Source organism: Gorilla gorilla, chromosome 18 (genome assembly GCF_029281585.2).
Source record: "Gorilla gorilla gorilla isolate KB3781 chromosome 18, NHGRI_mGorGor1-v2.1_pri, whole genome shotgun sequence".
Classification (NCBI taxonomy): domain Eukaryota; kingdom Metazoa; phylum Chordata; class Mammalia; order Primates; family Hominidae; genus Gorilla; species Gorilla gorilla.
In genome coordinates this window covers 115,859,269-115,886,682 of record NC_073242.2, presented here as the reverse complement: position 1 = coordinate 115,886,682, position 27,414 = coordinate 115,859,269, and the positions used below count along the sequence as shown (strand labels likewise).

Genomic DNA, 27,414 nt, shown 5'->3' with positions numbered 1-27,414 from the left:
ACACCCAAACAAACAGCCCATGATAGAAGACATCAGAGAAGGCACCCCAACAGCCTGGCTGTTTGAGACAAAGGGGTGGAGGGAGAGCGCGTGAGAGGGGGGATCCCAGCATGGAGCGATCCATCCCTGGGAGCACCTCGAGGCAGCTGGGCCTGCTACCAGACGCCTGGCACCCACCCTGGTGGACAAGGAGCCGGCCTCCCATGGCCACATTGGCTGCTGCTGTTGCTGACACCTGCCTGTCCTGGCAGAGGACCTCGGCCTAGAAGGCCACAGCCCACTGCCCTCGCAGTCAAAGCCGTGCAGGTGATTCTGGAGAACTTCTGCATGTCTCACAGTTTAGAGAACACTTTCCTAACCGGTGGACTTCCTGTAACTGAGGTCAGGATGAAAGCTCTGTGCCACATGGCCTGGCTTTGCAACCCAGCTCTGTGACTCAGCTGACTGGCGGGACGACCGTCAGCAAGTCACTTTTCCCCTCCTCCTTAGCCTTCTCATCTGCAACAAGGGGGAGAAGCCTGCCCACCTCCCAGGGTGTGGTGAGGATTTGGTGAACTGGTGCCCACCGAGGGTGGTGAACAACCTTGGTATACAGTAAGTACTCACTAAATCCTGGCGGCTAGGGTCCTCATTACAGTACAGATGAGGTGCATGGAGGAACTGGGATCTGGAATCTAAGACCCAGAAGGAATATGGTCTCTTCTGACCTCCACAGATTCCTTGACGGGTTGCACGAATCCTGTTTGAATATGGTCAGGGATGGGGAGCTCACTACCTCGCAGCCAGCCCACGTGCAGAAGGGCACAAGGTGCGCACTACTTGCTAATGTGTGCTTGCCATAGGGTAGTGTGTTCTTTTTTTTTTTTTTTTTTGAGACAGAGTCCCGAGTTTCACTGTCACCCAGGTTGGAGTGCAGTGTGCATGATCTCGGCTCACTGAAGCCTCAACCTCCCAGGCTAAGGTGAGCCTCCCACCTCAGCCTCCTGGGTAGCTGGGACCACAGGCATGAGCCACCATACTCTGCTTATTGTTTGTATTGTTTTTTAGAGATGGGGTTTTGCCATGTTGCCCAGGCTGTTCTGAAACTCCTGGGCTCAAGTGATCTGCCCACCTTGATCTCACAGGTACAAGCCACCGCGCCCGCCAGGGGTTCCTTCTTAATGAAATCAAATCCATCTTCCACAGCCCAAGCCAGGGAGTGGAGGGTCCGGGCCACAGTCCCGCGCTACCTGTGAAACCAGCCATGATGGAGGAAGGGGAAGGTGAGAAGCCACTTACACCCCACCTGGTAAGGGAAGTAGGAGCACCAGGGCTTTGGTGTCACCTGTGCCACACACACCTGTGCCCTCCTGGAAGCTCCGCAGAGGCGGAGCCCCTCTGCATGCTTCCTCTCCCTCTCTGCCCGTTCCTTCAGCCAGGGCTGCCTGGCTCCTCTCCCAGCCCCTCCTGCCCTTTTCCTCCCACTTCCAGAAGCAGTAGGAAGCTTGGGAGAGGGTCATTCAGGTTCTAGACTTGGCATCATCTGGGGCTACTGAGCAGCCTCAGTTTCCCCCTCCACGGGAAAGGAGGGTGGGATTCGGTGACCTCAGAGGGCCACCTAGTACCCAGGGGCCCAGTGAGCTGGGAAGATGGGAGGCACCCTGAGCTCACCCTCAGGTGTCTGGTGCCAGGCTCTGTGCCAGCCTGTGTCTCGTAAGGGTCCATGCACAGTACAATAGGGGTGCCAGCAGCAGAGGCAGCTGGGATGTGCCCAGGGAGTGCCCAGAAGGCTGTCAGCTGTGGCCCCAAGGCCCTGCCACGCCCCCTTAGAATCCTAACGCCTGTGCCTGGGCACTGGGGCTCAGACTAGGACCATTATGCCTGTCCCTGGGGTCACCGTCCCCTGGGCCAGCACTCATGCTCCACATCTGCACCCATACAGCCCCTGCAGCCAGGACGCACACCCTCACCGAGTCACAGCTCGGCCCTCTGTCCCTCCTTGCTATCTCCATCTTCTGTCCTGGAAGTCTGGGCACTGTCCCAAGACCCACTCCCTGGCTCCTCCATGGCGCTGCGTGGGGCCATCCCCGGGGACTCACCCGGCAGGAGCACTTTCCACTTGGGGCTCTTCTGGTCCATGAGCACTGCCTGGCCCAGCCCCTGGCCCCCCTGCCCTGGCCTGGTAGCCCGAGGAGCAGCGGTGGCCTCGGTCATCAGTCAGCTCCCCTTGGCGTGGGGAAGGAATGAGGGGGGCGGAGCAGCGAGGCTGGGAGGAGAAGAGGACGCCTCCAGCTCCCTCCCGGCCCAGGCCCACAGCTCAGTGTGGGGCGCAAACTCCCCAGAAGAGAGCGCGAGGGTGTGGAGCAGGCCGCAGCCAGCCGCCGCCGGGCGCAGGCCCTCCTCCTGCCCTCCCAGCCTCCGCCCCACCCTGGCACAGGCTGCTGCAAGCTGTACACAGGAGCCAGGCTGGCTCGGAGGGTAGTGGGAGCTGGGAGCTGTGGCGGCCACTTCCTGCCTTCCCTGTCAACTCCGTGGGCAGCAGAGAAAACCCAGTTCCCAAAGGTGGTCACACAGAGTGATATCCCGCCCAGGTCACACCCATGGGCTCGCAGAGTCATCCAGCAGCACACACTGAGTTCCCACTCCAGGCCTTCTGCAGTGTCCAGCCCTGGGTTGGGGCCTAGAACTCGCTCCAGGCAGAAGTAGCCGTCCCCATGGGAGGGAGGGAAGAGAAGAGGGAGGGGAAAGGAGGAAGCCCACCATCATTGCTGTATCCACTTTCAGGTTCTTTTCCCCTGAGGGGCCTCCTTTGCCCTCCTAGGGTCTGGGTGCCCAGTTCAAGTAGTGCGTATCCTCCCTGGAGCCCTCCTGGGTTGCACCGTGCTGTGTTCTCTGCGTCTTGTGAGAGCCCATCTTAGTGTATTTGGGGATAGGTGGGTTGAGCAGTGACCAGAGGTGAGGACCATGGCTTAGCTGCTTAAGGGGCAGGCAGAGGCAGAGGGACGCCCAGTGCACTGGAAGGTGGGGTCAGTTGGCCATCTCCTGGGGTGTGTTGCTGAGAGGCTACGGGAGGGGCAGAGCCTGGCTGGGTCTCTAGGGTGAGTGCCCTTCCCAGTGCCCAGGGACAGGGTAGGGGCAGCCCCAGGGCTTGGCTTTGGCTGTGCATCCAGGACTTCACTGCGCCACCTCCTGGGAAAACGCTAAACTGCACCCAGAACCTCCTGGGTCTGGCCAGTATCCAGCCCCTGCCCCGCGAGGGTGGCGCAGGGACCACCTAGAGGGCTGCCCTCCCAGCTCTAAACTCGGGAGTTACTAACTGAGGCCACCCTCTCAAGGGGGCTCCGTCATCAGCCCCGTGTTCCCAAGGAGGGGACTGACCCGGGGTGACGCAGAATGCACCCTTGGGGTTGAGCCAGGCAGTGGGGCCCAGTTTGCCCCTGCAGAATGACCGTGAGGCTGAGGGACCAGTCCCAGCAAAGCACCTACAACAGTGCCTGGCACACAGTCGGCGCTCAATAAATGACTAATTGTGAGCATGGACACCACGCCCCTCAGGCTCAGCCAGCTCAGCCCAGCCAGGGAGAGGGTGTTAGGCTGCATAACAGCCCCAAAAGACGTCCACATCTAATCCCCGGAGTCTATGAAAATGTCACCTTCTATGGCAGAAGGGACTTTGCAGACATGAGTTGGAATCTTGAGATGGGGAGAGTATCCTGGACTGTCCAGGGTGGTGAGGGGCATCTAATGGGGTCACAGGGTCCCTGCAAGGGAGGCAGGAGTGGGTGGTGGGAGATGTGAGAACAGGAGCAAGTGGGGGCTCATGCCTGTAATCCCAGCACTTTGGGAAGCTTGAGGACTGCTTTGGGAGGGAGGACTGCTTTGGGAGGGAGGACTGCTTTGGGAGGGAGGACTGCTTTGGGAGGGAGGACTGCTTGAAGCCTGGATTTTGAGACCAGCCTGCACAACAGAGTGAGACCCCATCTCTACAAAAATACAAACATTAAGCAGGAATGGTGTCGCATGTCTGTAATCCCAGCTACTTGGGAGGCTAAAGTGGGAGGATCGCTTGAGCCCAGGGAGGTCAAGGTTGCAGTGAGCCGTGATCGCGCCACTGCACTCCAGCCTGGGCCACAGAGTGAGATCCTGTCTCAAAAAAAAGGCAGCAGCAAGAGGTTAGAATGATGTAGGAGATGAAACGGCCCCTAGAAGTGGGAAAAGATGAGGGAACAGTTTCTCCCCTAGGGCCTCCGGGAGGAGCCAGTCCTGCCCACACCTTGAATTTAGCCTCGTGAGATCCGAGTCAGGGCTCTGACCTCCAGAACTGTAAGGGAACAAGCTTTTGGTTTAAGCCACCAAGTCCACGGTGACTTCTTACAACAACACAGAAATAATATGACTAGGAAGAGTGCTGTTCCCAGACACAGCACCCGACTCACAGCAGCTGCTTGGTCAGGACCCCCTCCACGTGCTCAACTCAGGGAGCCTGCAGCCCTCCCAGAGCCGTCCATGCCCTAGGGAGGAGGACCCATCACTCTCGGGTGACCTTGAAGTGCCCTTGACCCCAATCTAATCAGTCTGGGAAGCCCCCTAGAGAAAACAGGGTGGTCTACAGTTGCTGGAATTTTATTTTAAACTTCATCATCATTTCAAATGGAATTTTAGTTTAGTTTAGTTTTTTAGTGACAGGGTCTCACTCTGTCACTCAGGCTGGAGTACAGTGATGCAAGCATGGCTCACTGCAGCCTCGAACTCCTGGGCTCAAGCGATCCTCCAGCCTCAGCCTCCTGAGTAGCTGGGACTACAGGTGTGCACCACCACGCCCAGCTAATTTTAAAATTTTTTGTAGAGATGTGGTCTCATTATCTTGCCCAGGTTGATCTACAACTCCTGGGCTCAAGCGATCCTCCTGCCTCAGCCTCCCAAAGAGCTGGGATTACAGGCAGGAGCCACCGTGCCTGGTCAGAATTGTATCTTTTAGAGAAGGCATTTAGGGCTGATCTAATCAGTTGTGAAACAGGCGGCAGGAGAGCCAAGGCTCTCCTCCGATGCTCCAGTGACCTTCAGAACTCTCCCAGCACAAAGAGTTCTGCCCAGAGAGGCCAGATGGTTGACCCCACCCTGGGTCCTGGAGAGAGAATGAAGCTTCTGGAATGCAGTAAGAACCTGCTTGGAACATCAGCTCTTGACCCAGGAAACTTGGGAAGACGCGCACCCTCTGTGCTTGTAAGAATCTTATTTCCGGTGGCTCACGCCTGTAATCCCAGCACTTTGGGAGGCTGAGGCGGGTGGATCACCTGAGGTCGAGAGTTCGAGACCAGCCCAACCAACCTGGAGTAACCCCGTCTCTACTAAAAATACAAAACATAATTAGCCGGGCTTGGTGGCACATGCCTGTAATCCCAGCTACTTGGGAGGCTGAGGCAGGAGAATCGCTTGAACCCAGGAGGCAGAGGTTGCAGTGAGCCGAGATCATGCCATTGCACTCTAGCCTGAGCAATAAGAGTGAAACTCCGTCTCGAAAAAAAAAAAAAAAGAATCTTATTTCCTCTTTACATTTGCCCTCCCCTGGTCATGTCTCCCAGCAACAGCTGACTTAAAAGCTCGCATTCACTCAACAAAAGTTTACTGAGCACCTATTATGTGCACTGTGCCACGCACTGGAGAGATCACGAGGACAGGGAGCCACGGTCCCGGCCTTCATGGTGAGGGTAAGCATGCCAGGCACTGGCTGCCTCAGGCCCCTTGCACATGCTCTTCGCTTGGTCTGGAACTCTCTGCCAAATGCCACCTCCTTAGGCCTCTGTGACCACCCGTCTAAAGCCACGCCCTCAGGTCTCTCTGTCCCCTGCCTGTTTCTTCGTGGCCCTCTCACCACCCGGCATCACTCCTTTACCTGCTCATTTGGGAGTTATCTGCCTTCCTCTTGAATATCTGCTCTCGGGGCAGGGGTTGTGTCTGTTGTGTGCCCTGCTATGCCCCCCATGCCCAGCATGGTCTTTAGCACACAGGTGGTGTTCAATCAACACTTGTGAACAAAGGCACACACACAGCATTGTAGCGGCAGAGACAGACGTGCCGGCAGACAATCAGAGCTCGGTCAGATCGGAGCCGTGGTGAAGTTGCAAGCCAGGAGAGATCCCCAGCTCTCCCGTGGTGTCTGCTCCCACTTAGAAGGTCATGGGTGAGGGCAAGGGTGGCACTCTTCAAACCGCGTAAACCCACAGTGGTGCCAAACGGACCAGCCGAGGTCCCTGGTGACAGTTTATCAGCTTGGACCGGTCGAGGGGAATGAAGGACAGTGGGTGAGCAGAGGCCACGGCAGGGTGGTGGCCAAGCGGGCCAAGGCACAGTGGCCCCTGCAGAGACGGTCTGTGCCTGGTGACACGGCTCTGTCCCTGGGGTCCCTGGCACTGCGCCGGGGACACCCCACCCTAAGCTCCAGAACAGCCACTCCTGCTACTCAGCCAATCTCGTCTTTTCCATCTAAAATCTTTATCACCAACTTATTGGGAAAGAAATTCCAGTTTAGGGTAAACAGACCCTCTTAACAGCAATTTTGCCAGTTATAAAGATCTGCTTTTATTCAATGCTTGGTGTATTGTTTTTCCAATTGCCCAAGTTAAATTCTCTTTTCTTTTTTATTTCACACAAATCTAAACCAGTCACAGACAGACACACAGAGTCACACGCTAGCAAGGGAACCAGCTGAGGGAAACCAGATCCCAGTAAGTAGGAGAGCAGGAAACAGAGGGGCGGGAGGGTCTCTAGACCCAGCATGGGTAAAAGTCCCTGCTAAATATTCCAAGAGGCTCCTGGGGAGAGATCCACTTGCAAGGAAAGAGCCTCTCAAGGCTGCCTGGGCTTCTAAAGCTTCCTGCCCCAACTTGCAAGCTCTGCATTCCCGGCATTACAAGAAGTTCCCGAGAAGATAAATAGATTGGTCGTGGAGAGGGAAATAGACTATGGATCCCAGCTCAGCTGGAAACGTATGAAGAGAGACAGAGACAGAGCGGGTGACATGAGCCAGGAGGCAGTCATGCTGCAGAAGGGCCAGGGAAGGGGGGCTCTTGTGCAGAGCTGGAGAAGCCACAGCCAAATCCAGCCCCCCATGCCCTCCAGAGCAGCTGCCGCTTGGCAGTGGGGGCAGAGCTCTGGGAGCGCCTGGTGTCAAAGCACTCGGCACCGGAGCCGCTACAGGCAAGGCTTGCCAAGGACTTCTGGAGGCCAGAGCCAAGTACCCAAGCACAGTCCCGCCTTCCTGGCGATGGAGGCCCAAGCCCGGCTGGGAGCCCATTTGCCCAACAAAAAAGAGACAAAAGCCGTCCCAGGGCCAGGGTTTCTGGTGGTCACCAGCTCTCTCTCGCTGCCAGGGCAGGCCCAGCTCACACACTCCCGTGTGCCAGGCAAGCATCTGATGTGGACTCTGATTCTTGAAACCCCATCATCCCCGTTTTACACATGGGGAAACTGAGGCACAGGGAGGCTATCTGCCGCATAGCAGAAGCTCCAAAGGAGCAGAGCCAGGTTTGGAACTCAGGGAGAGGGAGTCCAGATGTGCACACTGAAAGCCATCCACAGCCTAGTCATTCCCAACGAATAGCTGATTTCAACACATGGCTAGAAAAGAGAGAGTGGAAATGAAGTCGCTGCAGGCTACTATAAATCTTCACCTTCTACAAACCTTTGCTTTCTACAAACCTTCACCTTCCAGGCAACGCACATGGACGCACCCTTACGGCCCTGTGGTTCCATCTACTGAATGTGGTCCCCAAGGACGCTCCCCAGGCTCCAAGAGATCCTCAGCCTCAGGTTGAGGGGCTGAACCCCAAGGCTACGCTCTGCAATGAACCTGTCTGTACTTGCCCTCTGCTGGCTTCCTTCTTTCATGTTCCCAACTTGACCTGGGAGGAGCCAGGTGAACCAGCTGCCCCTTTGTCCGCAGGGAAAAGAGGAGAGTGAAGGTGGAGGCGGAGTGCGGGAGTGAAGGAGCAGTGCGTCTGAAGTGCTGTCTGCATAGACCGGACTGAGGCCATGGCCCTGGGCGTGTGCTGTCTCAGGTGGGTTTCTCAGAAGCAAACAGGGAGACCAGGATGCCGTGATCTCTAAGGCTGGTCTCCCGGGGATACTGGGGGCGGGTGTGAGGATGCAAGGGTGACTTCAGACACAGCCCCGACCCCAGCCCTGTCCCAGAGGAGCTCTGGAGGGTGGGTGGCTCCTCTCTCCAGAAGTAAGGGGCTTCCCACCCCACAGCTGCCAGTCACTGGCTGCAAAGGGCTGCCCCAAAGATGAGAGCTCCCAGCCCTTCCTACAGAGCAGCTGCAGGGGCCTGAGGACAGGCCTCCAAAGACAGCCTCGAAGACAGCCAGGGGCTGCCTCAGAACCACAGTACACAGGAACCAGGGAGGGCGTGTAGAAGTGGGAAGTGCCTGGGCAGCGCACAGACAGCCTCTGACCCATGCCGTCTCAGGGACCGTGGAACCACAGATGAACCGCCCAGCAGAATGGCAGGGCTCGACCCCTTCTGCCGGGGACAGAGTTGCTGGGGAGTGGCTGCTGTCCTGCTCCCCTTGCGTCTGGGTGGGGTGCGAGCTGGTCTAGGCCAATGGGAAGTGGGCAGGAACGGCATAGGTCACTTCAAGGCCACAGCGGGAGAGTATCCAGGGGTGTTCCTGTGTCTGTTGCCTGTGCCCGCTGGTGATGGGACATGAGGGCACTCTGGAAGTCCCAAGGAAGCAGAGACCACGGCTTGAAGAGAATCCGGGATCCTGAGTCACCCAATCAGGAAGACCCACCATGAACCCTGGGACTGTCTGTTACGGCACCGGGGGTGCCTGCCCTGACTAATGCAGCTGACTTTATAAACACTGTGGCTGCAGGCTAAGCATGGACTCAAAAGATGTCTACATCCCAATCCCTGGAGCCTGTGCACGTGCCACCTTACCTGGGAAAGGGGGATTAAGGTTGCTAACCAGCTGACCTTGAGATGGGAGATGGGCCTGGATTAGCCACGTGGGCCTGGTGCAGTCACAGGGGCCGTCTAAGTAGGAGAGGGGGGCAGGAGAAGAGGAGAGAGAAGGAGGTGCCACCTGGAAGCAGGGTCTGAGAGACGCTGAGTTGCTGGATTTAAGGTGGAGGGAGGGGCCGCAAGTCAAGGAATGCGGGCGGCCTCCAGCCAAGGAAGCTGCACAAGCCACAGAAACAGATTCTCCCCTGGAGCCCCCAGAAGGAACAGGCCCTGCCCACATCGGGATTTTTGCACAGGGAGACTAACGTCAGACTTCTGACCTCCAGCACTGTAAGAACTATGTGTGCGTGTAAGAGTAATGAGTGTTGTTTTAAGCCACGAAGTTTGTGGTATTGTCACAGCAGCCATGGGAAACAAACACAGACCTCTTCTTAAGTAAGCCCCTGCCATGGTGATTGGCAAGGCAGAAGTCACAAGAGCAGGCAGAGGGAAGGGACCTTCCGGATCAGCCCAGAGTAGAGACGGAGGGCATGCTGTGTCTTCTCCAGCAGCTCCCACCCACCCTGCCAGCCCCCTCCTCTTCTCCCCTGCCCCACCCACTGTCCCAGAGCACAGGGAGAGGCTGGCTTTCCTTTCCTCAGGTGGCCAACAGAGGGCAACTGCTGGTGACAGTACCCATGGGTAAACTGAGGCACAGCATGGGAAAATCAGGCTTTTGCAACTGCACCCTCTGGTGGGAAAACAGCTCAGTGCTTTCATTCTCTTGATTACCCTCGCTCCCTCCTTCCTCTGCTGTGTGTGGATGCTGGGATCAGCCCTGCCCTGGGAACAGAGAGAGAAACCCCATGGGAAGAGCCAGGAGGAGGTGGAGACACCACAGGCTCTGACAGCCATGTGTAGGGAACCCAAGTCCAGTCCTGGTTGGCCAGGGTTGGAGGTAAGGCCTAGCCCAGTGGTTCCCCAAAGCCTGGAGCAAGCACTGCTGAGAACAGGGGATCTCTGGGTGGAGGCAAAGCAGACAGCTACTGGGGCAGAAGGAACCCACAGACTGCCCCAAAGGGGCAATCAGCCCCAGCACCCCTGTCAAGCAAGGCAACACCCCAGTACGGCAGGTGAGAAAGGGAGGAGCCCCTGGAACATGGCCATGAGCAGAGAGTCAATCTTGGCCTGGTTTTCTGCAACCCCACCCCAAACTCAGCGGTGGGGTCTGTGGCATCTACTATCTCTATTAATAATGATATCCAGCGGGTGCGGTGGCTCACGCCTCTAATCCCAACACTTTGGGAGGCCAAGGCAGGTGGATTTCCTGAGTTCAGGAGTTTGAAACCACCCTGGGCAACATGGTGAAACCCCATCTCTATTAAAATACAAAAAAATTAGCTGGGCATGGTGGAGTACGCCTGTAATCCCAGCTACTCGGGAGGCTGAGGTGGGAGAATTGCTTGAGCCTGGGAGGCGGAGTTTGCAGTGAGCCAAGATCATGCCACTGCACTCCAGCTTGGGCGACAGAGTGAGACCTCATCTCAAAAAAAAAAAAAAAAAAAAGATATCAATAACCACTTCAGAAATGGAGCTCAGGAAGGATACCCAGGGCCCACGTGGCACTACTCCAGGGCCACCACTGATGTGCCACACGGCAGCCCCAATGGCCATGCAGAAAGCCCATTCACAGAGACCACAATAAGAATGGTGACTCCTGGAGTTTTGCAGTGTGCAACCTGCACAGCCTTGCATGGCAGCCCTCAGTGCCTTCTCAGTGTTCATCCAATGTCACTGACACCACGCTACCAGAAGGATTTTATTTTTACCATGCCTATTCAGTAGTCAGAGCAGCTGAGCCCAGGGAAGGTCCTGAACCTTGAGAAGGCTCCATGGCCGGGAAGTAGTAACGCTAGGACTTGGAAACTTGGACCTGAGTCCAAGCCCCTCCCTCCTATCACCAACCAGTGCTGCTTCTCTCCCAAGGTGGCTGCAGACAACACAAAGATAATTGTTCTAGGGAAGCCTGTTCCCATCCACTGGTGATAAATCAGGAGTGTCCTCTCAATAGATTTTATACTGCACGCGATGGCACATGAGAAATGGGTCTTCATTTGACTGAAGGCCGAAAAGTATTGGAAAGAGATGAGCTCAACTGCTCACCCGCCCCACGAGGGAAGGACATCCATCACAAGGTTTCGGTTGCACCCTTCTCCTGGCAGCTGAAGATGCCTGGTCAGTCCGTTTGGGCCTTGCCTGCCAGAGGAATCCCAGCCCCAGGGGTCCTCATGGCCTTCACAGGAGGGCAGAGTCCCCAGCCCTGGAGCTGTGCTCCCGGCAGCCAGCAAGTGGCCACCTCCCAGACGGCCACTTCAAATGCAACACCTGGGAACCAAAGCTGCCCACATGGTGAGAGCCTGGTCAGCCACCAGGAGCCTTTGCCCGGGAGTGGCCCCACTCTGGACATGGCGGTGGCCCTATCCGACCGTAGTGACGCAAGTCTGATAAGCTCTGTGGGCTGGCCTGGGAGTCTGGGACGGCAGGGAACCCAGTGTTACCAAACTCTTCACCGCCTTCCACAACACACACAACCCCCGCCTCTGGGGGAGACCAAGGCAGCTGACGGCCACGTGTTTCGCTGGGGGACTCTGCCCAGGGCCCAGCTCGGCACAGGCTCCTCCTGTACCTGCTTCCTTTCCCTGGCAAAAGCTGCTGTCCCCACGTACGAGGCATTTCCAGGGAAGTGGGGGTCAGAAATGGACGGCCCTGGGAGGTTACAGTTCCGCCACCTGCCCTGGCCATCCCCACTGCTGGGAAAGGCCCCTGCCCCAGCCAGTGCCAGGGTGGGGCCACCATGGCAGGGGGCCAGAGAGACAGAGAGGGCAGAGAGGGCTCAGTGCCCCTGAGGCCGTGGCCTGGAAAGAGGGAGACGGGGCTGTGGTGGGGATGGGCATTTGGAATGTGTGTCCTGTGTGTGTGTGTCTGTGTGTTTGTGTGTGTGGGGGTCTGTGCCTGTCTCTGTGTGTCTCTGCCCCTGTGTGTGTCTGTGTGTTTGTGTGTGGGGGGGTCTGTGCCTGTCTCTGTGTGTCTCTGACCCTGTGTGTGTCTGTGTGTTTGTGGGGGTACTCTGTGTATGTATCCATATGTGTATTGCATATGTGTATGTGAGTCTGTGCTTGTATCCACCTGTGCGAGGATGTTTGGCTTCTGTGTGTGTGGCTGTGTGTGGTATGTTTGTGGTGCAGACAGGGTCTGTGTCTGTCTGCATGTGGCCCTGTGCCTGTAAGTCTGTGTATCCACGTGCATATCGTGTGCTTGGGAAAAATCTATGCAGGTGTGTGTGTGTGTGTGTGTGTGTGTGTCATGGGTTTCTGTGTGTGTATCTGTGTGTGTGCTGGGTCTGCCCATGTGTCTGCATATGTGTGTGTGTGTGTGACCTATGCGTGCACCCGTGCCTATGCCGTGTCTGTGGGCTATGTCTCCGAGCGCCTGCTTTCGTGTGTGTGTGTGTATGTGCGTGTGTGTGTGCCTATGCGTGCACCCATGCCTATGCCATGTCTGTGAGCTGTGTCTCCGAGTGCCATGTCTCCGACTGCCTGCTTTCCTGTGTATGTGTGCGCGTGCGTGCATGCGTGTGACCTATGCATGCACCCGTGCCTATGCCGTGTCTGTGAGCTATGTCTCCGAGTGCCTGCTTTCGTCTGTGTGTTTGCGTGTATGTACTGTGTCTGTGTCTGTCTCGTGCGTCTGCATGTCTGGACGTGCCCCCTCCCCCTGCACCCGCCCCGCCGCCCAGCTGGCAGTGCACAGCTGGGCCCGGGAGACAGCGCCCGCCCGCCTGCCGGATGAGAGGTGGCAGGTGTGTAATAAACCATTAGTCACTGTCACGTTTCTGAGCAGCAGTGGCTGCCCAGGCGGGGCCTGACTGCGGGACATGCTCCTGGTGGGTCTCTGGCTGGGGAGCTGCCCGGACTTGGCTGCAGCCTGACAGGGAGCAGCTGGCAGACGCAGGTTCGTGCCCCGGCCCTGCCCCACCTGCCCCCACACGGCTGCAGGGCAGGGGTTCCTGGCTTGCCAGGTCAGCCCTTGTTGCAGGGACACTCACAGGGGTCCCCCACAACCTCTGCACCCTTCTTGGCACCCCCAGACTCTCAGGCCCCAGCCCCCAACGTACCCCGCTAGTAAGCAGTGAGTTGCAGCAAGGACCTGCTGATGAGACAAGGTTCTTTCCAGTGACCTGGTGGCCACCGGGACCAGGGACTCAGGAGTGACCAGCCCCATCCCCAAAGGTCTCCAAAAAGGGCTCCTTTTGGAAATGTCACTCTGAAAACCCTTGAATTGATTATTTTAAAACTTTTTTTTAATTAAAAAAAATTTTTTTGAGACGGAGTCTTGCTCTGTTGCCTAGGCTGGGGTGTGGTGGTACAATCACGGCTCACTGCAGCCTCAACCTCCTGGAATCAAGTGATCCTCCCACCTCAGCCACCCGAGTAGCTGGGACCACAGGTGCGTGCCACCATGCCAGGCTAATTTTTGTATTTTTTTGTAGAGACAGAGTTTCGCCTGGGGGTTGCCCAGGCTGCTCTCGAACTCCTCGGCCTCCCAGCACTCAGGGAAGCAGCCTGGTGTGCCGAGGGTGAGTTGGGTGCAGGAGCCAGACGTCGGGGTTCATGCCCCATCCCCCTCGCTCACTACTGTGTGAGTGGAGGCAGATTGCTCAGCCTCTCTGGCCTGCAGGACACTGTTTCACTGATGGAGGAGGACATGTGTCCCAACACGAGTGGGAAAAAGGCAGACTTGGTTTTTCCTCGGTGCCCAGCCCTCTTCAAGCATCTTACAAGCATCAGCTCACGAGGTTGCCACGAAACCTCTACCAACACCTACTGTTATGGCTCCCTCTTACAGATGTGAGGACAGAGGCTCAGGATGACTCATTCATTTGCCAAAGCTCCCTCAGATAAGAAGTGGGTGGGCCTGCTCCCCAAACCACAGCCTAACTCCGCCTAGGGGTCCGTCTGGGCCTTGTTCTGCTCCCGAGGACTCTGGTTTCCTGGGGCAGGGCTCTGCCCAAAGCTGTGGGAGAGAAACGGTGAGAACCAGGCAAGCTGCCTCCTCCTCGGAGCCCTCCACTGACCCGTGAGCCGCCAGGCCCAGGAGGACCCATCGCCAAACAGGGGCACCCGGCCTGCCCTAGGCACAGGGGAACATTGGTGTCCTCCTCTGCCTGAGCCTCCCCTGGGGATGTCCTGAGTGACAGGTGGGTGTGGACCCAGCCTGAGCTGCCACCCAGAGCTGAGCGTCAGAAATCGCAAACAAATCATAACTCCCTGGCCCCAGCCTGCACCCTGAACACTGAGGGTGCCAAGGCCTGTCACAAACACGCTCGGGTCCTGGCTGAGTTCATCCCCACACCTGCCCCGTGAGCCAGGCACTCCCATTAGCTTTCTTCCCATTTCCCAAATGAGGAAACTGAGGCACGGAGCAGGGAAACTCACTTGTCCAAGGCTCTTAGCCATTCCTCCCCGACAATGGCCTGGCTTTTGTGATCAGGAGCTCTGATTAGCTGGCTCAAGGCAACGGCAGAGCAGGTCCTCAGACAAGGTGGGGGCAGTAGTCCCTGCCTGGCCTGCTTTGTGGCCTGACCACCCTGACCTCAACCGCCAGTGTCTGGAAGCCCTTCAGAGGGGTCAGCGTCCCTAAAGCCCCTGGCCAGCCCCCTCCCTCCCCCGGAGCCTACCACACAAAGAGAAAGAGATCAGTATTGGGGTTGTCCTGCAGATGGAGGTCCCAGATCAAAGTCCAGGGCTTGGGGGATGGGCCAGCTGTCCCCAGGCCCCCAGCAGTCCCCTGTCTGTCCATCTCCTCCCCGGCTCGGCCCAATAACATGGGGTGCTTTGGACCCACTGCCCTCACTGTGGTTGGCACCAGGGGCGGGCTGGGCTGGGGGTCTCAAGTCTCCCGTGCTGTGGGGGCAGCGATGGGGGCAGGACAGAGCCTTGACCACAGCCCTCTGGAGGGTCTTGCGGACGAACCTATGGCCTAAGGGGTGGCTTCAGGATGAGGCCATAAAAACGCATCATGGGGGTCACCACATGTCCAAGCCCAGCCAAAGCGTCTGACCTGGCCCAGGCCCCAAGGCCCAGCAGCCAAAGCCTCAAGGGTCCACACACGGCGATTAACTAAGGAGGGCACAGCCTCGCCTGGCCTCAGGGAAGCACCATGCAGAAGCCCTTAGGATGTGTCTGAGGATGCCTTGGGGTGGGGGTGTTGTCCACAGCATGCCTGTGGCTGGCGGGAGTCGGAGGGGGAGGACGGCAGCGCCATCTCCCCGCACAGAGCAGCCTGGTTCCCCGTGGCCCAGCCCAAGAGAACCGCACACGTGCACCTGGGACACAGTGTGTTGACATCTGAGAAAACCAAGAAACGACCCCCTCTGGGCTCAAGACTATCCATAACATCATTTTTTTAAATGAATGAATGAAGACAAGAGAGTGTATAGGTAAATAAATAAACAAAGGCAGCCCAGGAGCCCAGCAGGCGAGAGTATCGAGAACCAGGGATGTTGATGAAACTACGATTTTGGAACCCTAAGGAGTATGGAAGAGAAAATCCAAACTCCAGTAAGGGAGACCCAGCACCCGGTCTCTCCCCTAGGATGCCGAGGACACGAGGCGGAACTGTATCTGAACTCAGCTCTGGGAGCTCCCATCCCTGCTGGGACAACCGCATCCTAGCCCAGTACCCAGAGATACAAAAAGAGCTGGCGTCTACCTGCACCGGTAAGGTCTGGTCCGTCCTCCTCCCGGCTGCTCTGCAGACACTGTGCTGGCCTCAGCTCCTGGGCCATCCTGGGGCCTCTGGGCAGGGTCTCGGTGGGGGCGCCTGGCCGGGGCTCGGACTCCCGGGTGGGAGGGTGGGTGGCTGTAGATGCTTCCAGAGATCCACAAACAGCCTGAAAGGAAAAGAGGTGGACACAGTGAGCCTGGGCCATGCCTGCAGGGGATGGTGCATGAATGGACTCTCTGGCCATAGGTGCCATTCCTCCCCGACGATGGCCTGGCCTTGGTGATCAGGAACTCAGACTGGCTGGCTCAGGGCAACAGCAGAGCAGGTCCTCAGTAAGGCCAGTGCCAGTGTCTTCCTTGGCCAGCAAGCCCAGCCTAGGGGACACCAGGCTGGACCCCTGATGCTGGGGTCCCACCCACACAGCCCCATCTTCTTGGCCATCCAAAACTGGAGCTTCTGGAGCCCTCGCGGCAGCTGGCCAGCACTGCACGGAGCCCAGAAGCATCTAAGAGGGAGCCTGAGGCTAAGCCCAAAGGTCCAGCCTTGTCCTGTCCCCTGGCGGTGGTGGGGACAAGGTTTATTCTGTGGTCCTTGCCCAGAGACCCCCTGGGGCCTGGCACTTGGCTCAGAGAGCTGGGCAAACCGTCTCAGCCGCACCCTGCAAATCAGGGAAAGGCCCTCATCTGAGTACCCCCGGGGGTTGCTCTCTTCCAGACTGGGCCGCCGGGCACCTGGTGCGATCCTGAGCTGTTATTACCAGCCGGGGAGCAGCAGGCAGGCCCCTCACCTCTCTGAGCAACTGGAGTGCCTTGATTACAACATGACAAAATGGATACAGGCCAGGCGCGGTGGCTCCCGCCTGTAATCCCAGCACTTTGGGAGGCTGAGGCAGGAGGATGGCTTGAGCCTAAGAGTTCCAGACCAGCCTGGGCAACATAGGGAGACCCCATCTTTACAAAAATAAATAAACAAATTTAAAAAATGGACACAGGAAGGCTGTGATTGTGATGTCTTGATTTATTGCAGGAGAACAGGTGGGGTGGCACCTGGTTTGGTGCACGTCCTGGTGGTGACCAGCTCTACGCCACAAGCTGGCCGGAGTCTCATCTGTGGCTTACTAACACAGATATTTCTTCTAGGTCCCTGCATCAAGGGGAGTCAAAGAGAACACAGAAGTGGTGGGACCCTCCTGGGACCTGGCAACACTGGCCACTGACCACTGACAGCTGTGTCCCTCCCCGGGTGCTGCCCCCTGCCAAGGGAATGGACCTGTGCGAGGGCCAGGAATGCAAGGGTGCAGCCCCGGGCCTCAGGGCACTTTTGCAGGAATTGCAAAACGTGCCTCTCCATCCTGCATGCACCTGGGCTCACTGGTCCTGAGGGGAGCAAGAACTACCATGACGACGACGATGATGGGGATGCTGATGGTGACGACGCCAACTGCCCGTTACTAAGGGCCTACCTGTCCCTAGCTCTACATGGAACTTGGAATGACCAACTACCAGTTATAACTATACGGATGAACATGGCTAATCTTCAGTCCACACTGCAGGGGGGTCATCCCATGCCCACAGCCCTCAGTTTTTTGTAATCTTTATTTTTTATTTTATTTTGAGATGGAGTCTCACTCTGTCGCCCAGGCTGGAGTGCAGTGTTGTGATCTCAGCTCACTGTAACCTCCACTTCCTGTGTTCAAGCGATTCCCCTGCCTCAGCCTCCCGAGTAGCTGGGATTACAGGTGCCCGCCACCATGCCCGGCTAATTTTGTTTTTTGTTTTTTTAGTAGAGATGGGGTTTCACTATGTTGGCCAGACTGGTTTCGAACTCCTGACCTCAAGTGATCTGCCTGCTTCTGCCTCCCAAAGCGCTGGGATTATAGGTGTGAGCCACCGCGCCTGGCTACTTTTCTGTAATCTTTAAAATTGTCATAAAATATACCAAACACAAAATTTACCATTCTGACCATTTCCAAGTGTGCACTGAGTACATTCCCAGTGTTGTGCTACCATTACCACCATCCATTTCTAGAACTTTCTCATCATCCCACACAGCAACTCCGTCCCCATTAAAAGGCTCCCTGCTCCCCGCCCTCAGCCCTGGCTGTCGGCATCTGCTCTCTGTCTTGGTGACGGGCTGCTCTTGTTGGCCCATCCCCTTTCCAGGAAGAGTTGGTAGGAGCCCGGGGTCACAGGCAAGGTCAGCCCAGGCCAGGGGCTTCAGAGCCCTGGGTGTGGGAGGCTAAGGGCCTGCCGTCTGGTGAGGTTGTGAGCTAAGCCCCAGCTTGAACAACGAACTGTGCTACCAGGTCCCTGTCATGGGGGTTGGTGACCCTCCACTTCCCAATGATGAGCTCCAGGGACAGCAGCGTTGTGGAAAAGCAACTTTCTGTTGATCCGTCTTTTTTTTTTTTTTTTCTTTTAGGGATTAGTGCTATAAAACCCAAGCGCCTAAGTGAGATGGATGGTTCAGAATTCCTCGGGCAAGCGCAGGCCCCACCAGCCCTGCATGCGAGGGACGTATAAATTTACCGTTTGTTTCCGGGAATGCTTTAATTTATGGGATCCATATGGTGACACTGGCCAGACCACAGCCCCCACAAATCCCACAGGCATGCCGGCGGCTTAGGCTGGAGCCAGGAGGCGGCGGCACCTCAGGCCAGCACACTTGATTCATTCATCCACTCACTCAGGGCCCAGGGTAAGCCCATCAGGACGGCAGGTACCCTGGGGCCTGTACCAAGGTGGTTCCCACCCTGGGGACTGAGCTACTCCTGCAGCCTTGCCCTGAGTCATCTCAGGAAATGCTGCAGGGTGATGCTAAAGAGAGGAAGGCTTGGGGCTACTGTGTCCATGATGCGGCACGAACGGCAGCTCCAGCCAGCCCCAGAGGCTCCTGCTGCCAGGGACGGCTTATGGGGCAGCACCCGGTCATGCTGGGCCACATCTGCATTCAAGCCCCCAGGGGATGGGCTGGAGGGGTGCAGGGGAGGGCTGTGCCATGCCCCAGTCTCGACCCCTGTCCACCTCCTGGTCCCTCCTGGAGCTGGGGGGCCAGGGTTCTGCTGGAGGGAGAAGCTGAGAGGCCCCTCCTGGGGTGGAGATGGCTCCCAGAAGCGGGACTGTGAGTATAAGGAACGAAGGCAGCAAACACAGCTGTGGTGAGGCTCACCCTCCACTCAACTCAGCACTGGAACAAAAGAGAAAACAACCCTTTTTACTGAGCACCTACTATGTGCCAGGCACTGATCTAGGGCTTTGTACTGATTAGCATAGTTAATCCTTCCAACAAGGCATGGAGGCAGGAAGAGATGAACTGAGTGATCTGAGCTCACACAATAACTGGAGGGATACGGGTTTGACCTGAAGCAGTTGTCTGTAACCTCAGACAGCTTACAAAGCAACTGGGGGACACAGCTTTTCAGTAGAGAACAGAAGATGGCAAGAGGGAATACCACTGGGGGAGATGGGAGCACAGATGACAAGTACTATAGGAGTCTGAGAAGGGGAGGGGTCCCCAAGGTCTGAGGAAATCTGCACGGGCTTCCTGGAGCAGCTGGAATGTGAAGTGGGCCTTCAAGAGGAGTAGGATTTGAAAGGGAGTGGGAACAGGAGGGACAGCATTCCAGGTGTGGGAGGCACCTGCACAAGGCGCCAGAGGCAGGAACGCACACAAGATTGTTCAACAGACACGGAGCCGACCGGGCAGCGGGCTTCCTGCAAAGGCAGCTTGGACGGGCTCCTGCTCTTCCTCAAGGGGCTCGTGGTCTAGGACAGGAGGTTGGAACACACATTCCCACAGGGGCCAGGAGGGGAAACTCTGCAAGGGCACTGAGTGGAGGAGACTGCAAGGAGACAGCCACAGCCCTTCCCAGGGTCAGCAGGTATCACCTTGATGGAATTGAGCCCCACCTTGACAGATCTTCTGATTTTCCAAGTAGAATCTGGGAACCTCTTTTTAAACATGTTTTTATTAAGAGACAGGGTCTTGCTTGTTGCCGAGGCTGGCCTTGAATTCCTGGGCTCAAGTGATCCTCCTGCCTCAGCTTCCCAGGTAGTTGGGACTACAGGTGGATGCTACCGCTTCTGGCTTTGGGAATCCATTTTTTAAAGTTGAACTCTCCTGATGATGAAGTGTCAGCAACTAATCCCCGAAATGTGAAAACACTGTGCTTTTGATGGGAACGCTTTTGATGGGAACGTAAAATGATGCAGTTGCTTCGCAAAACAGCTGGCAGTCCATCAAACGGTCTAACATAGGGTTACCCTGCAACCCAGCAACTCCACTCCTAGACATATAGCCAACAGAACTGAAAACATCCAGCCATCTGCACACGAACTTGTATAGGAAGGTGCGTAGCAGCCCTCAGTCCTACAGACAAATGAATACTGACTGGCAACAACCCAAGTGAGTGTGGAGGTGGGTTCTTCCCCGGTCGAGTCCCCAGGTGAGACTGCGTCTTGGCCAACAAACCAAGTGAGTGTGGAGGCGGGTTCCTCCACGGTTGAGCCTCCATGTGAGACTGCGTCCTAGCCAACACCGTGATCTGCAGCCTAGTGAGGCCCAGAGCAGAGGGCCCAGTTGAACTGTGTGATAATAAACATGTGTGGTTGTAAGCTGCTAAACGTGTCATACTTTGTTACACAGCAACAGAGAGCTGATACAGTCCTTAAAGTTCTAGAACAGTGCCTGGCCTGGGTATCAGTGTTCTCTGGCACCACTGTCTGCTGAGCTGTGTGTGTCAGAAACAGAGGGAACCAGGTGCCAGTCACTCCCCTGGCCTAGCTCTTCCCACTACCATGACTCTTGTTGGGAGTGAAAGGATTTTACCCCCTTTCTTTGTCAGCAGCTGGCCTGGACTCCCAGGGGAGCCTGGTCAATATTAATGGACAGGCAAGGCTATGGGGCACACAGGGTTTTGTGATTATGGATTATCTCATGCTCAGCACCATCTTGAAGGTGGAGACAAAAGTTCTCAGCCAGGTAATCAAACAGAGGCAAAGGGCCCCCCTTCCTTATCCTTCTAAGGCCACATTTACGACAGTCCCTGAAAAAGCAGGCCCTGAAACCTGCATATGTGCTGTGCCTTCTCTACCAGGGCCAGGAATTCCAAGGCCACAGTGGGTCTGGATTTAAAGTACTATTGTGCCTGGGCCTGTGATGTCATCATCCCCCACTCCCAGGGGGCCCTGGAGAACATGGCATCTCAGAGCAGTTCAAGGGGCTCAAGCAGACCGGGCCTCGGAGGACTGGCCAGGCTGGGAAAATGCCATTGTTTCCTGAATTTCCCTGGACCGCAGCCACCACCTTTAAAGCTTTAGTTAGTTAATGGGGAAGGGTGAAAGGGGGAAATTTAATAGGGTTCTTCCAAATAAATGGGGATTCACAGCCCACCGCTGAATAGCCTAATGAGATCCTGCATTGTTATGCTTTCTCCAGGGAGCTGGAGTGGTTTCTGGAGAAAGCCGACTCCTGGTAGACTCAGGGGAGGAGGGTGTGGGGGAAGACAGAGGCCACATCCCTGCTCCAAAGAGGAAGACTGTGTGTGTATGTGCACACACACGTGTGTGGTCAGTGCCAAGTTTTATCAATTTTATTAGTCCATGAGATCCCTAGGTCTGGGATCCCCAGTCTATTTGGTTTTTTTGTGTTTGTTTTTGTTTTGAGATGGAGTCTTGCTCTGTCGCCCAGGCTGGAGTGCAGTGGTGCGATCTCGGCTCACTGCAAACTTTGCCTCCCGGGTTCAAGCAATTCTCCTGCCTCAGCCTCCCAAGTAGCTGGGACTACAAGTGGCCGCCACCAGGCCCAGCTAATTTTTGTATTTTTAGCAAAGACGGGCTTTCACCATGTTGGCCAGTCTGGTCTTGAACTCCTGACTTCAGGTGATCCGCCTGCCTTGGCCTCCCAAAGTGCTGGGATTATAGGCATGAGCCACTGCGCCCAGCCCGAGCCGATTTTTAAAAATGCTTTATTGAGATACAAGTCACATACTATACAATTCGCCCATTAAAAGTGTATCGTTTGGTGGCTTTAATGTATGTATAAGCTGTGTAACCATTACCACCATCCATTTCAGAACATTTTCATCACCCCCAAAAGAAACCCCCATCCCCATGATCAGCCCCCCTCAACCCCATCCTTCCAGACCCTGCAGTCACTCATTTGCTCTCTGTCTCCGTGGACTGGCCTCCTCTAGACATTTCATACAAATGTCATTTCTGGACATTTCATACAAATCCAATATGTGGCCTTTTGTGCTGCCTTCTTTTTAAAGTCACCACCATGTTTTCAGGTTTGTCATGTTGTAGTGTGTAAACCCAGTATTTTGAACAATAAAGGACATTCCAGTTTGAGGACCCACAGCAGCCCAGGGGCTGCTGGACAGAGAATTCCCTTCTCCAGGAGCCTCTTCGGCAGGAACTGGTTGGCTGTTCATGGAGCCAGTTCCCTCTCCCTCCTGGGCATCCAGCCAGATTCCATCTCCCGGCCTCCCCTGTAGCAGGGCACAGCTGGTGCCCCAGGTCTTGGCTACTCTCCCAGCTGGGAGATCTTAGCAGAGTGATTTCACCCCTCCAGGCCTTGGTTTCCTTTTGAGTACAATGAGAGTGGCACTTTGGGAGGCCGAGGCAGGCAGATCACTTAAGCCCAGAAGTTCGAGACCAGCCTGGCCAACATGGCAAAACCCTGTCTCTACTAAAAATGCAATAATTAGCCGGGCACGGTAGTGGGCGCCTGTAATCCCAGCTACTCGGGAGGCTGAGGCAGGAGAATCACTTGAACCCAGGAGGCAGAGGTTGCAGGGGGCTGAGATCATTGCACCACTGCACTCCAGCCTGGGTGACAGAGCAAGAGTCCGTCTCGAAGAAAAAATGATAGTGACAACACAGTGCCTACCTCCAAGAGGAATGACGGAAGAAATTCAACGAACTCTTCTGCTAAGGCACTTGGAACATAGCAGGTTCTCAACAAACTAGCTGATCCCATGAACTAAGAGCAGGAGCATCAGGAACAAGAATCAAAGCATCACGGTGACCTCATGGCCCCTCAAAGCTTGAAGGGGTGTGTGCTGGGGAAGGCGTCTCGGCCTTGGGTGCAGATGGTGGGGGCGGGGCCTGTCCAGTGCCCCTCACACCCTGGCTGCTGGGCAGTTTCGGCTCCAGCTGGCAGGGCTGTCTCCTAGCTGCTGGCCTGGAGCCCCATGACAGTCTAGGGTCCCTGAAGTCAAAGCGGCAGGATGCTCTGAACAGCTAAATGTCAGGAGAACAGGGCTCACCCACTTTTCCTGACCAGCCTGAATCATCTCTTCCTTCCAAGGAAGCTCCAGGTGCACCCCAGGAAGCCGGCACTGCTGATCTTGAGTAAAACACACGTAGGCCTGAGTCCAAACTGCCACTCACCTGCTGGCGTGACTAGGAGAAACCAAGCGAGCCACAACTGCTCTGGCTCTCAGCTGATGTCTCCGGGAAGTGGGCTAGTAACACCTGCCTTACTTGTCCCGAGTACCTACTATGTGCCAGGTGCCAGCTGAGCACCTGCCATCGGCAGCCCATTTAATCATCCCAGCAACCCCACCTGAATTCTCAGAGGCTCAGAAGTCAAGTCAGCTGCCCAACGTCACCCAGCTGGTCACAGTGAGAGCCGAGAATGCAGGCCAGCACGTGTCCTCTGTCAAGTACCTAGTCCCCGCACAGTGTCCAGGGCACAGTAGGTGCTCAATAAACACTGGCAGAGCCTGGTTCTGCACCCCCATGCCTAGCGGCCGTACAGCAACCCAGGCCGCGCTCTGGGGCAAGTAGGTTTGTGCTGCTCGTGAATGGCAGAGAGGCGAGGTTTGCTGATGGGCTGAGGCTGATTTATCTCAAGAGCAAAGCAGGGAAGATGAGACAAGGAACACAACCGCAGGAGGGGGAAGAGACGCCAGCATCCTGACAACACAAAAGAACGCAGCGTCGCCTCCTCTTGGCCCCGAGGAAAAATCAAGCACAGGCAGGAAGCCAAGTGTAGGGGGAAAGACAGGCCCTTCCCCAGGGCGCTGGCAGGGTGTGTGCATTGGCTAGGGAGGGCGGCGGGCCCAGCCAGCCCAGGAGCACCTCCCGGGCTGGCCAGAGGCCCCTGCCCCTGCTGCGGACACTCAGGTTGCAGCACCAGTGCTGTCGTCTGCCAGGGAGGGAGAGAAGGGAACATGGACAGGCCAGCCCTGCCACGGGAGCCCTCTCCTCCCACTGTCCTGACCCGCTGTGGCCCCGCACCAAAGCCCACCTACGAAGACATTCTGCTCAACCTGCCCTGATGGGATTTCTTGTTCTGTGCTGCAAGCTAGTGTGTCAGAAGCCAAAAACAGTATTTTACGCCCCTTAATTCCCTGTAATAGCTCCATAATGGCAAGCAGAGGCTCCAAATACTGCAATAAAGGGAATGATAAGGCTTCGGGTCAAGGGGAGATTGGAGATGCCGAATGCAGAGTCCCTGATAAGCAGACAACTAAAGGGTTATTAAATGTGTGCTGGCGACCGGGTGTAATTGGAAAGTTATTAGATATGGAATACACACAGCACCCAGCAAATGAGTAATCAGGGACTAATTAAGCACACGCCACACGGCAGATCGCGCGGGAGAGGCTGGTGGCTGCCACATCTGTGACTGCAATTAGGGCCGCTCCGGCTGCGGCGCTCCCGGCTGGGGTTGGGGAGCGGCAGGGCGGTGGGGGTTGGCTGTCTCGGGCAGGGCGCCGCAGCTGGGGGGTCAGGATCAGACTTTCCCCCATCTCTCGGGGGCTGGAGGGAGGGAGGACAACAGAAGCTCAATTAGACACATGGTCCAGGGCTTGAAAAAATAAAAAGGCGGTTCTGTCCCAGGCTTCAAGTTTGGCCAGGCGACGGCTGGCTGCAGCTGCCCGAGTCTCCTGGACAATCCACGAAACACATGCAGAAAAGCACGACCCAGAGCCAGGCAGGCCAGGCGAGAATGACCAACCCATTTTATAGATGGGAAAACTGAGGCTGAGCGGACAGAAAGTGGGCAGAGGTTGTCCAGCTGGATCCTCTTCCAGCAGGCACAGAGCACCTTGCCCTGGATGTATGGGTTAGGGAAAGGAGCCTGCACTTCATGGACGGGCAATGGCCAAGATCAAATGGAGAAAGGGGCCAGATGCAGCTGGGTGACCAAGAAAGAGCTGGGACCTGGGCGGGAGTGAAGGTAATCTAGGGAATGCCTCTCTGTGTCATGTTCCTGGCCTCAACTTCCTCCTCCATAAAGGTGGAGCTAAGAGTCCCACCCATAGCTTTAAACTGGATGGGTTGATGGACTGAATGGACAGATGGATAGGCAGTGGATGGATGGATGGATGGATGGATGGATGGATGGATGGATGAACAGTGGATGGATGGATAGATGGAGGGGCAGGTGGGTGGATGATGGATGGACGGATGATGGACAGGTGGATGGATGATGGATGGGTGGACAGATGATGGACAGATAGATGAACAGTGAATGGGTGGATGGATGATGGATGGATGGAGGACAGGTAGGTGGCGTGGCCAAACTTGAAGCCTGGGGCAGAACCGCCTTTTTATTTTTTCGAGCCCTGGACCATGCATCCTGGACCATGAGGCAGCTGTGCAGTCCCACTGAGCACACGAAGTCCATGAGTGCATTTGCTACGTAAAGAGTAGAAGAAAGAAGGGGACCCCACCCTGCCTGCTGCAAAGAAAAGCTTGTCACTGGAAGACAAGAAAGTCCCTGGTTCAAGGCCTCGAGGGCTGCTGGGGCTGAAAAATCTGGGTTCAGTTGACACTGGGGTTGTCCCCAAGCCCAGGAGCTGCTGTCTGTCCCTGACCAGGTGGAACAGAAGGTCCTAGAGCGGAAGCTTGTGGCAAAGATGGCTTTTGCAATGCCCGCAGCCACTATGTCCACAGCATCTACTGAGGGCCAGGCCTGAGGTTGTCCCTGCAGGTGCTGACCCATTTAAGCCGTAAACAACTCAGTGAGGCAGGAACTGTGTGTCCCATTATATGGATGAGGTCACTGGGGACAGAAAGATTGGTGCACTTGCTGTGTCTGATCCCACTGTGGGATGGGCGGGTAGGGCACGGGTCTTTCCAGGAGGGTCACTAGAAAGCGGGGATCCATCCATGTTGACGAAACTGAGAGCCTCAGGACACACTCAGGCTCAGAGGCAGCTGATGGTCCCTCGAAAGGCTGGCACAGGGCAGGAGCTCACTGCTTGCCGAGGCAAGAGCGCCTCCTCATGGCTGTCAGGCAACAGGGGGCTTGGGTGCTACTGGGGAATCCAGCCGGGCCAGGGTGAGAGGCCAGCGCCCCAAGAAGTGGAGGCCCTGAGACCTTGGCATCAGCCCAAGAACCTCCTCCTAGGGGCTGGCAGTGGGAGCTAGGCTGAGCTCAGACCGGCTCACCACGGACATCCTGTCTCTCCCAGGGACCCCTCCCAGCCCCAGAGGTATCCCCCCACCCCCAGCCTGTCCCATACCTGCTCATCTCCTGCCTCCAAGGGTGAGGGCCTCTGGCTAGACCTGGGTGTACAGCCCTGCCAGCCACAGCTCTCAACACCACCGAGCAGCGGCCTTCCTGAAACACCACACTTATCCCGCCAACCCCTTACCAAAGTTCTGACCCTGTCACGTGACATCTAAGAGCCACGTTATTTGGTTCAGCTCAGCTTTGCATCCACATTTCTGTCACACCCTCACATCCACCCATCCACCATCCACCCACCTGTCCACCATCCACCCACCTGTTCACCATCCACTCACCTGTCCACCATCCATCCGCTCATCCACCATCCACCTGTCCATCACCCATCCACCTGCCCATCATCCATCCATCCATCCACCTTCTACCACTCATCCATCTACCTGTCCATCCATCCATCCATCCACCGTCCACCCACCTGTCCACCATCCACTCACCTGTCCACCATCCACCCACTCATCCACCATCCATCTACCTGTCAATCACTCATCCATCCACCCATCATCCATCCCTCATCCATCCACCACTTATCCATCTACCTGTCCATCATCCATCCATCCATCCATCCATCCATCATCCACCCACCTGCCCACCATCATTCCACTCGTCCACCATCCATCTGCCTGTCCATCACCCATCCACCTGCCTATCATCCACCCATCCATCATCCATCCACCACCCATCTATCTACCTGTCCATCATCCATCCATCCATCATCCACCCACCTGCCCATCCATCCACTCATCCACCATCCATCTACCTGTCCATCACCCATCCACCCGCCCATCATCCATCCATCCATCATCCACCCACCTGCCCATCCATCCACTCATCCACCATCCATCTACCTGTCCATCACCCATCCACCCGCCCATCATCCATCCATCCATCATCCACCCACCTGCCCACCATCCATCCACTCGTCCACCATCCATCTACCTGCCCATCATCCATCCATCCATCATCCATCCACCCATCCACTATTCATCCATCTGTCCATCATCTATCCACCCATCCATCATCCATCCATCCATTCATCCACCCACCCGCCCCTCCATCTATCCATCTGCCCATCCATTGTTTATCCATCCATCCATCATCCACCCGCCTGCCCCTCCATCTATGCATCCATCTACCTATCCATTGTTCATCCATCCATCCATTCATCCACTTGTCCATCTGTCCACTCCCTGTCCCTCTGTCCATGCATCTATCCATCC

General features: G+C 56.3%; 1 protein-coding gene across 3 annotated transcripts in view; it reads right to left on the bottom strand.

Annotated features, from left to right (window-relative positions):
• The window catches only part of GSE1 (Gse1 coiled-coil protein), a 503,637-nt gene that overhangs the window by 295,083 nt on the left and 181,140 nt on the right, over window positions 1-27,414 (bottom strand). For all 3 annotated transcript variants that reach the window (XM_055366697.2, XM_055366696.2, XM_055366698.2), the window contains exon 2: window positions 15,695-15,875. In XM_055366697.2, the coding sequence (XP_055222672.2) occupies window positions 15,695-15,875 (181 nt within the window). The remainder of the gene's footprint in view (window positions 1-15,694; window positions 15,876-27,414) is intronic.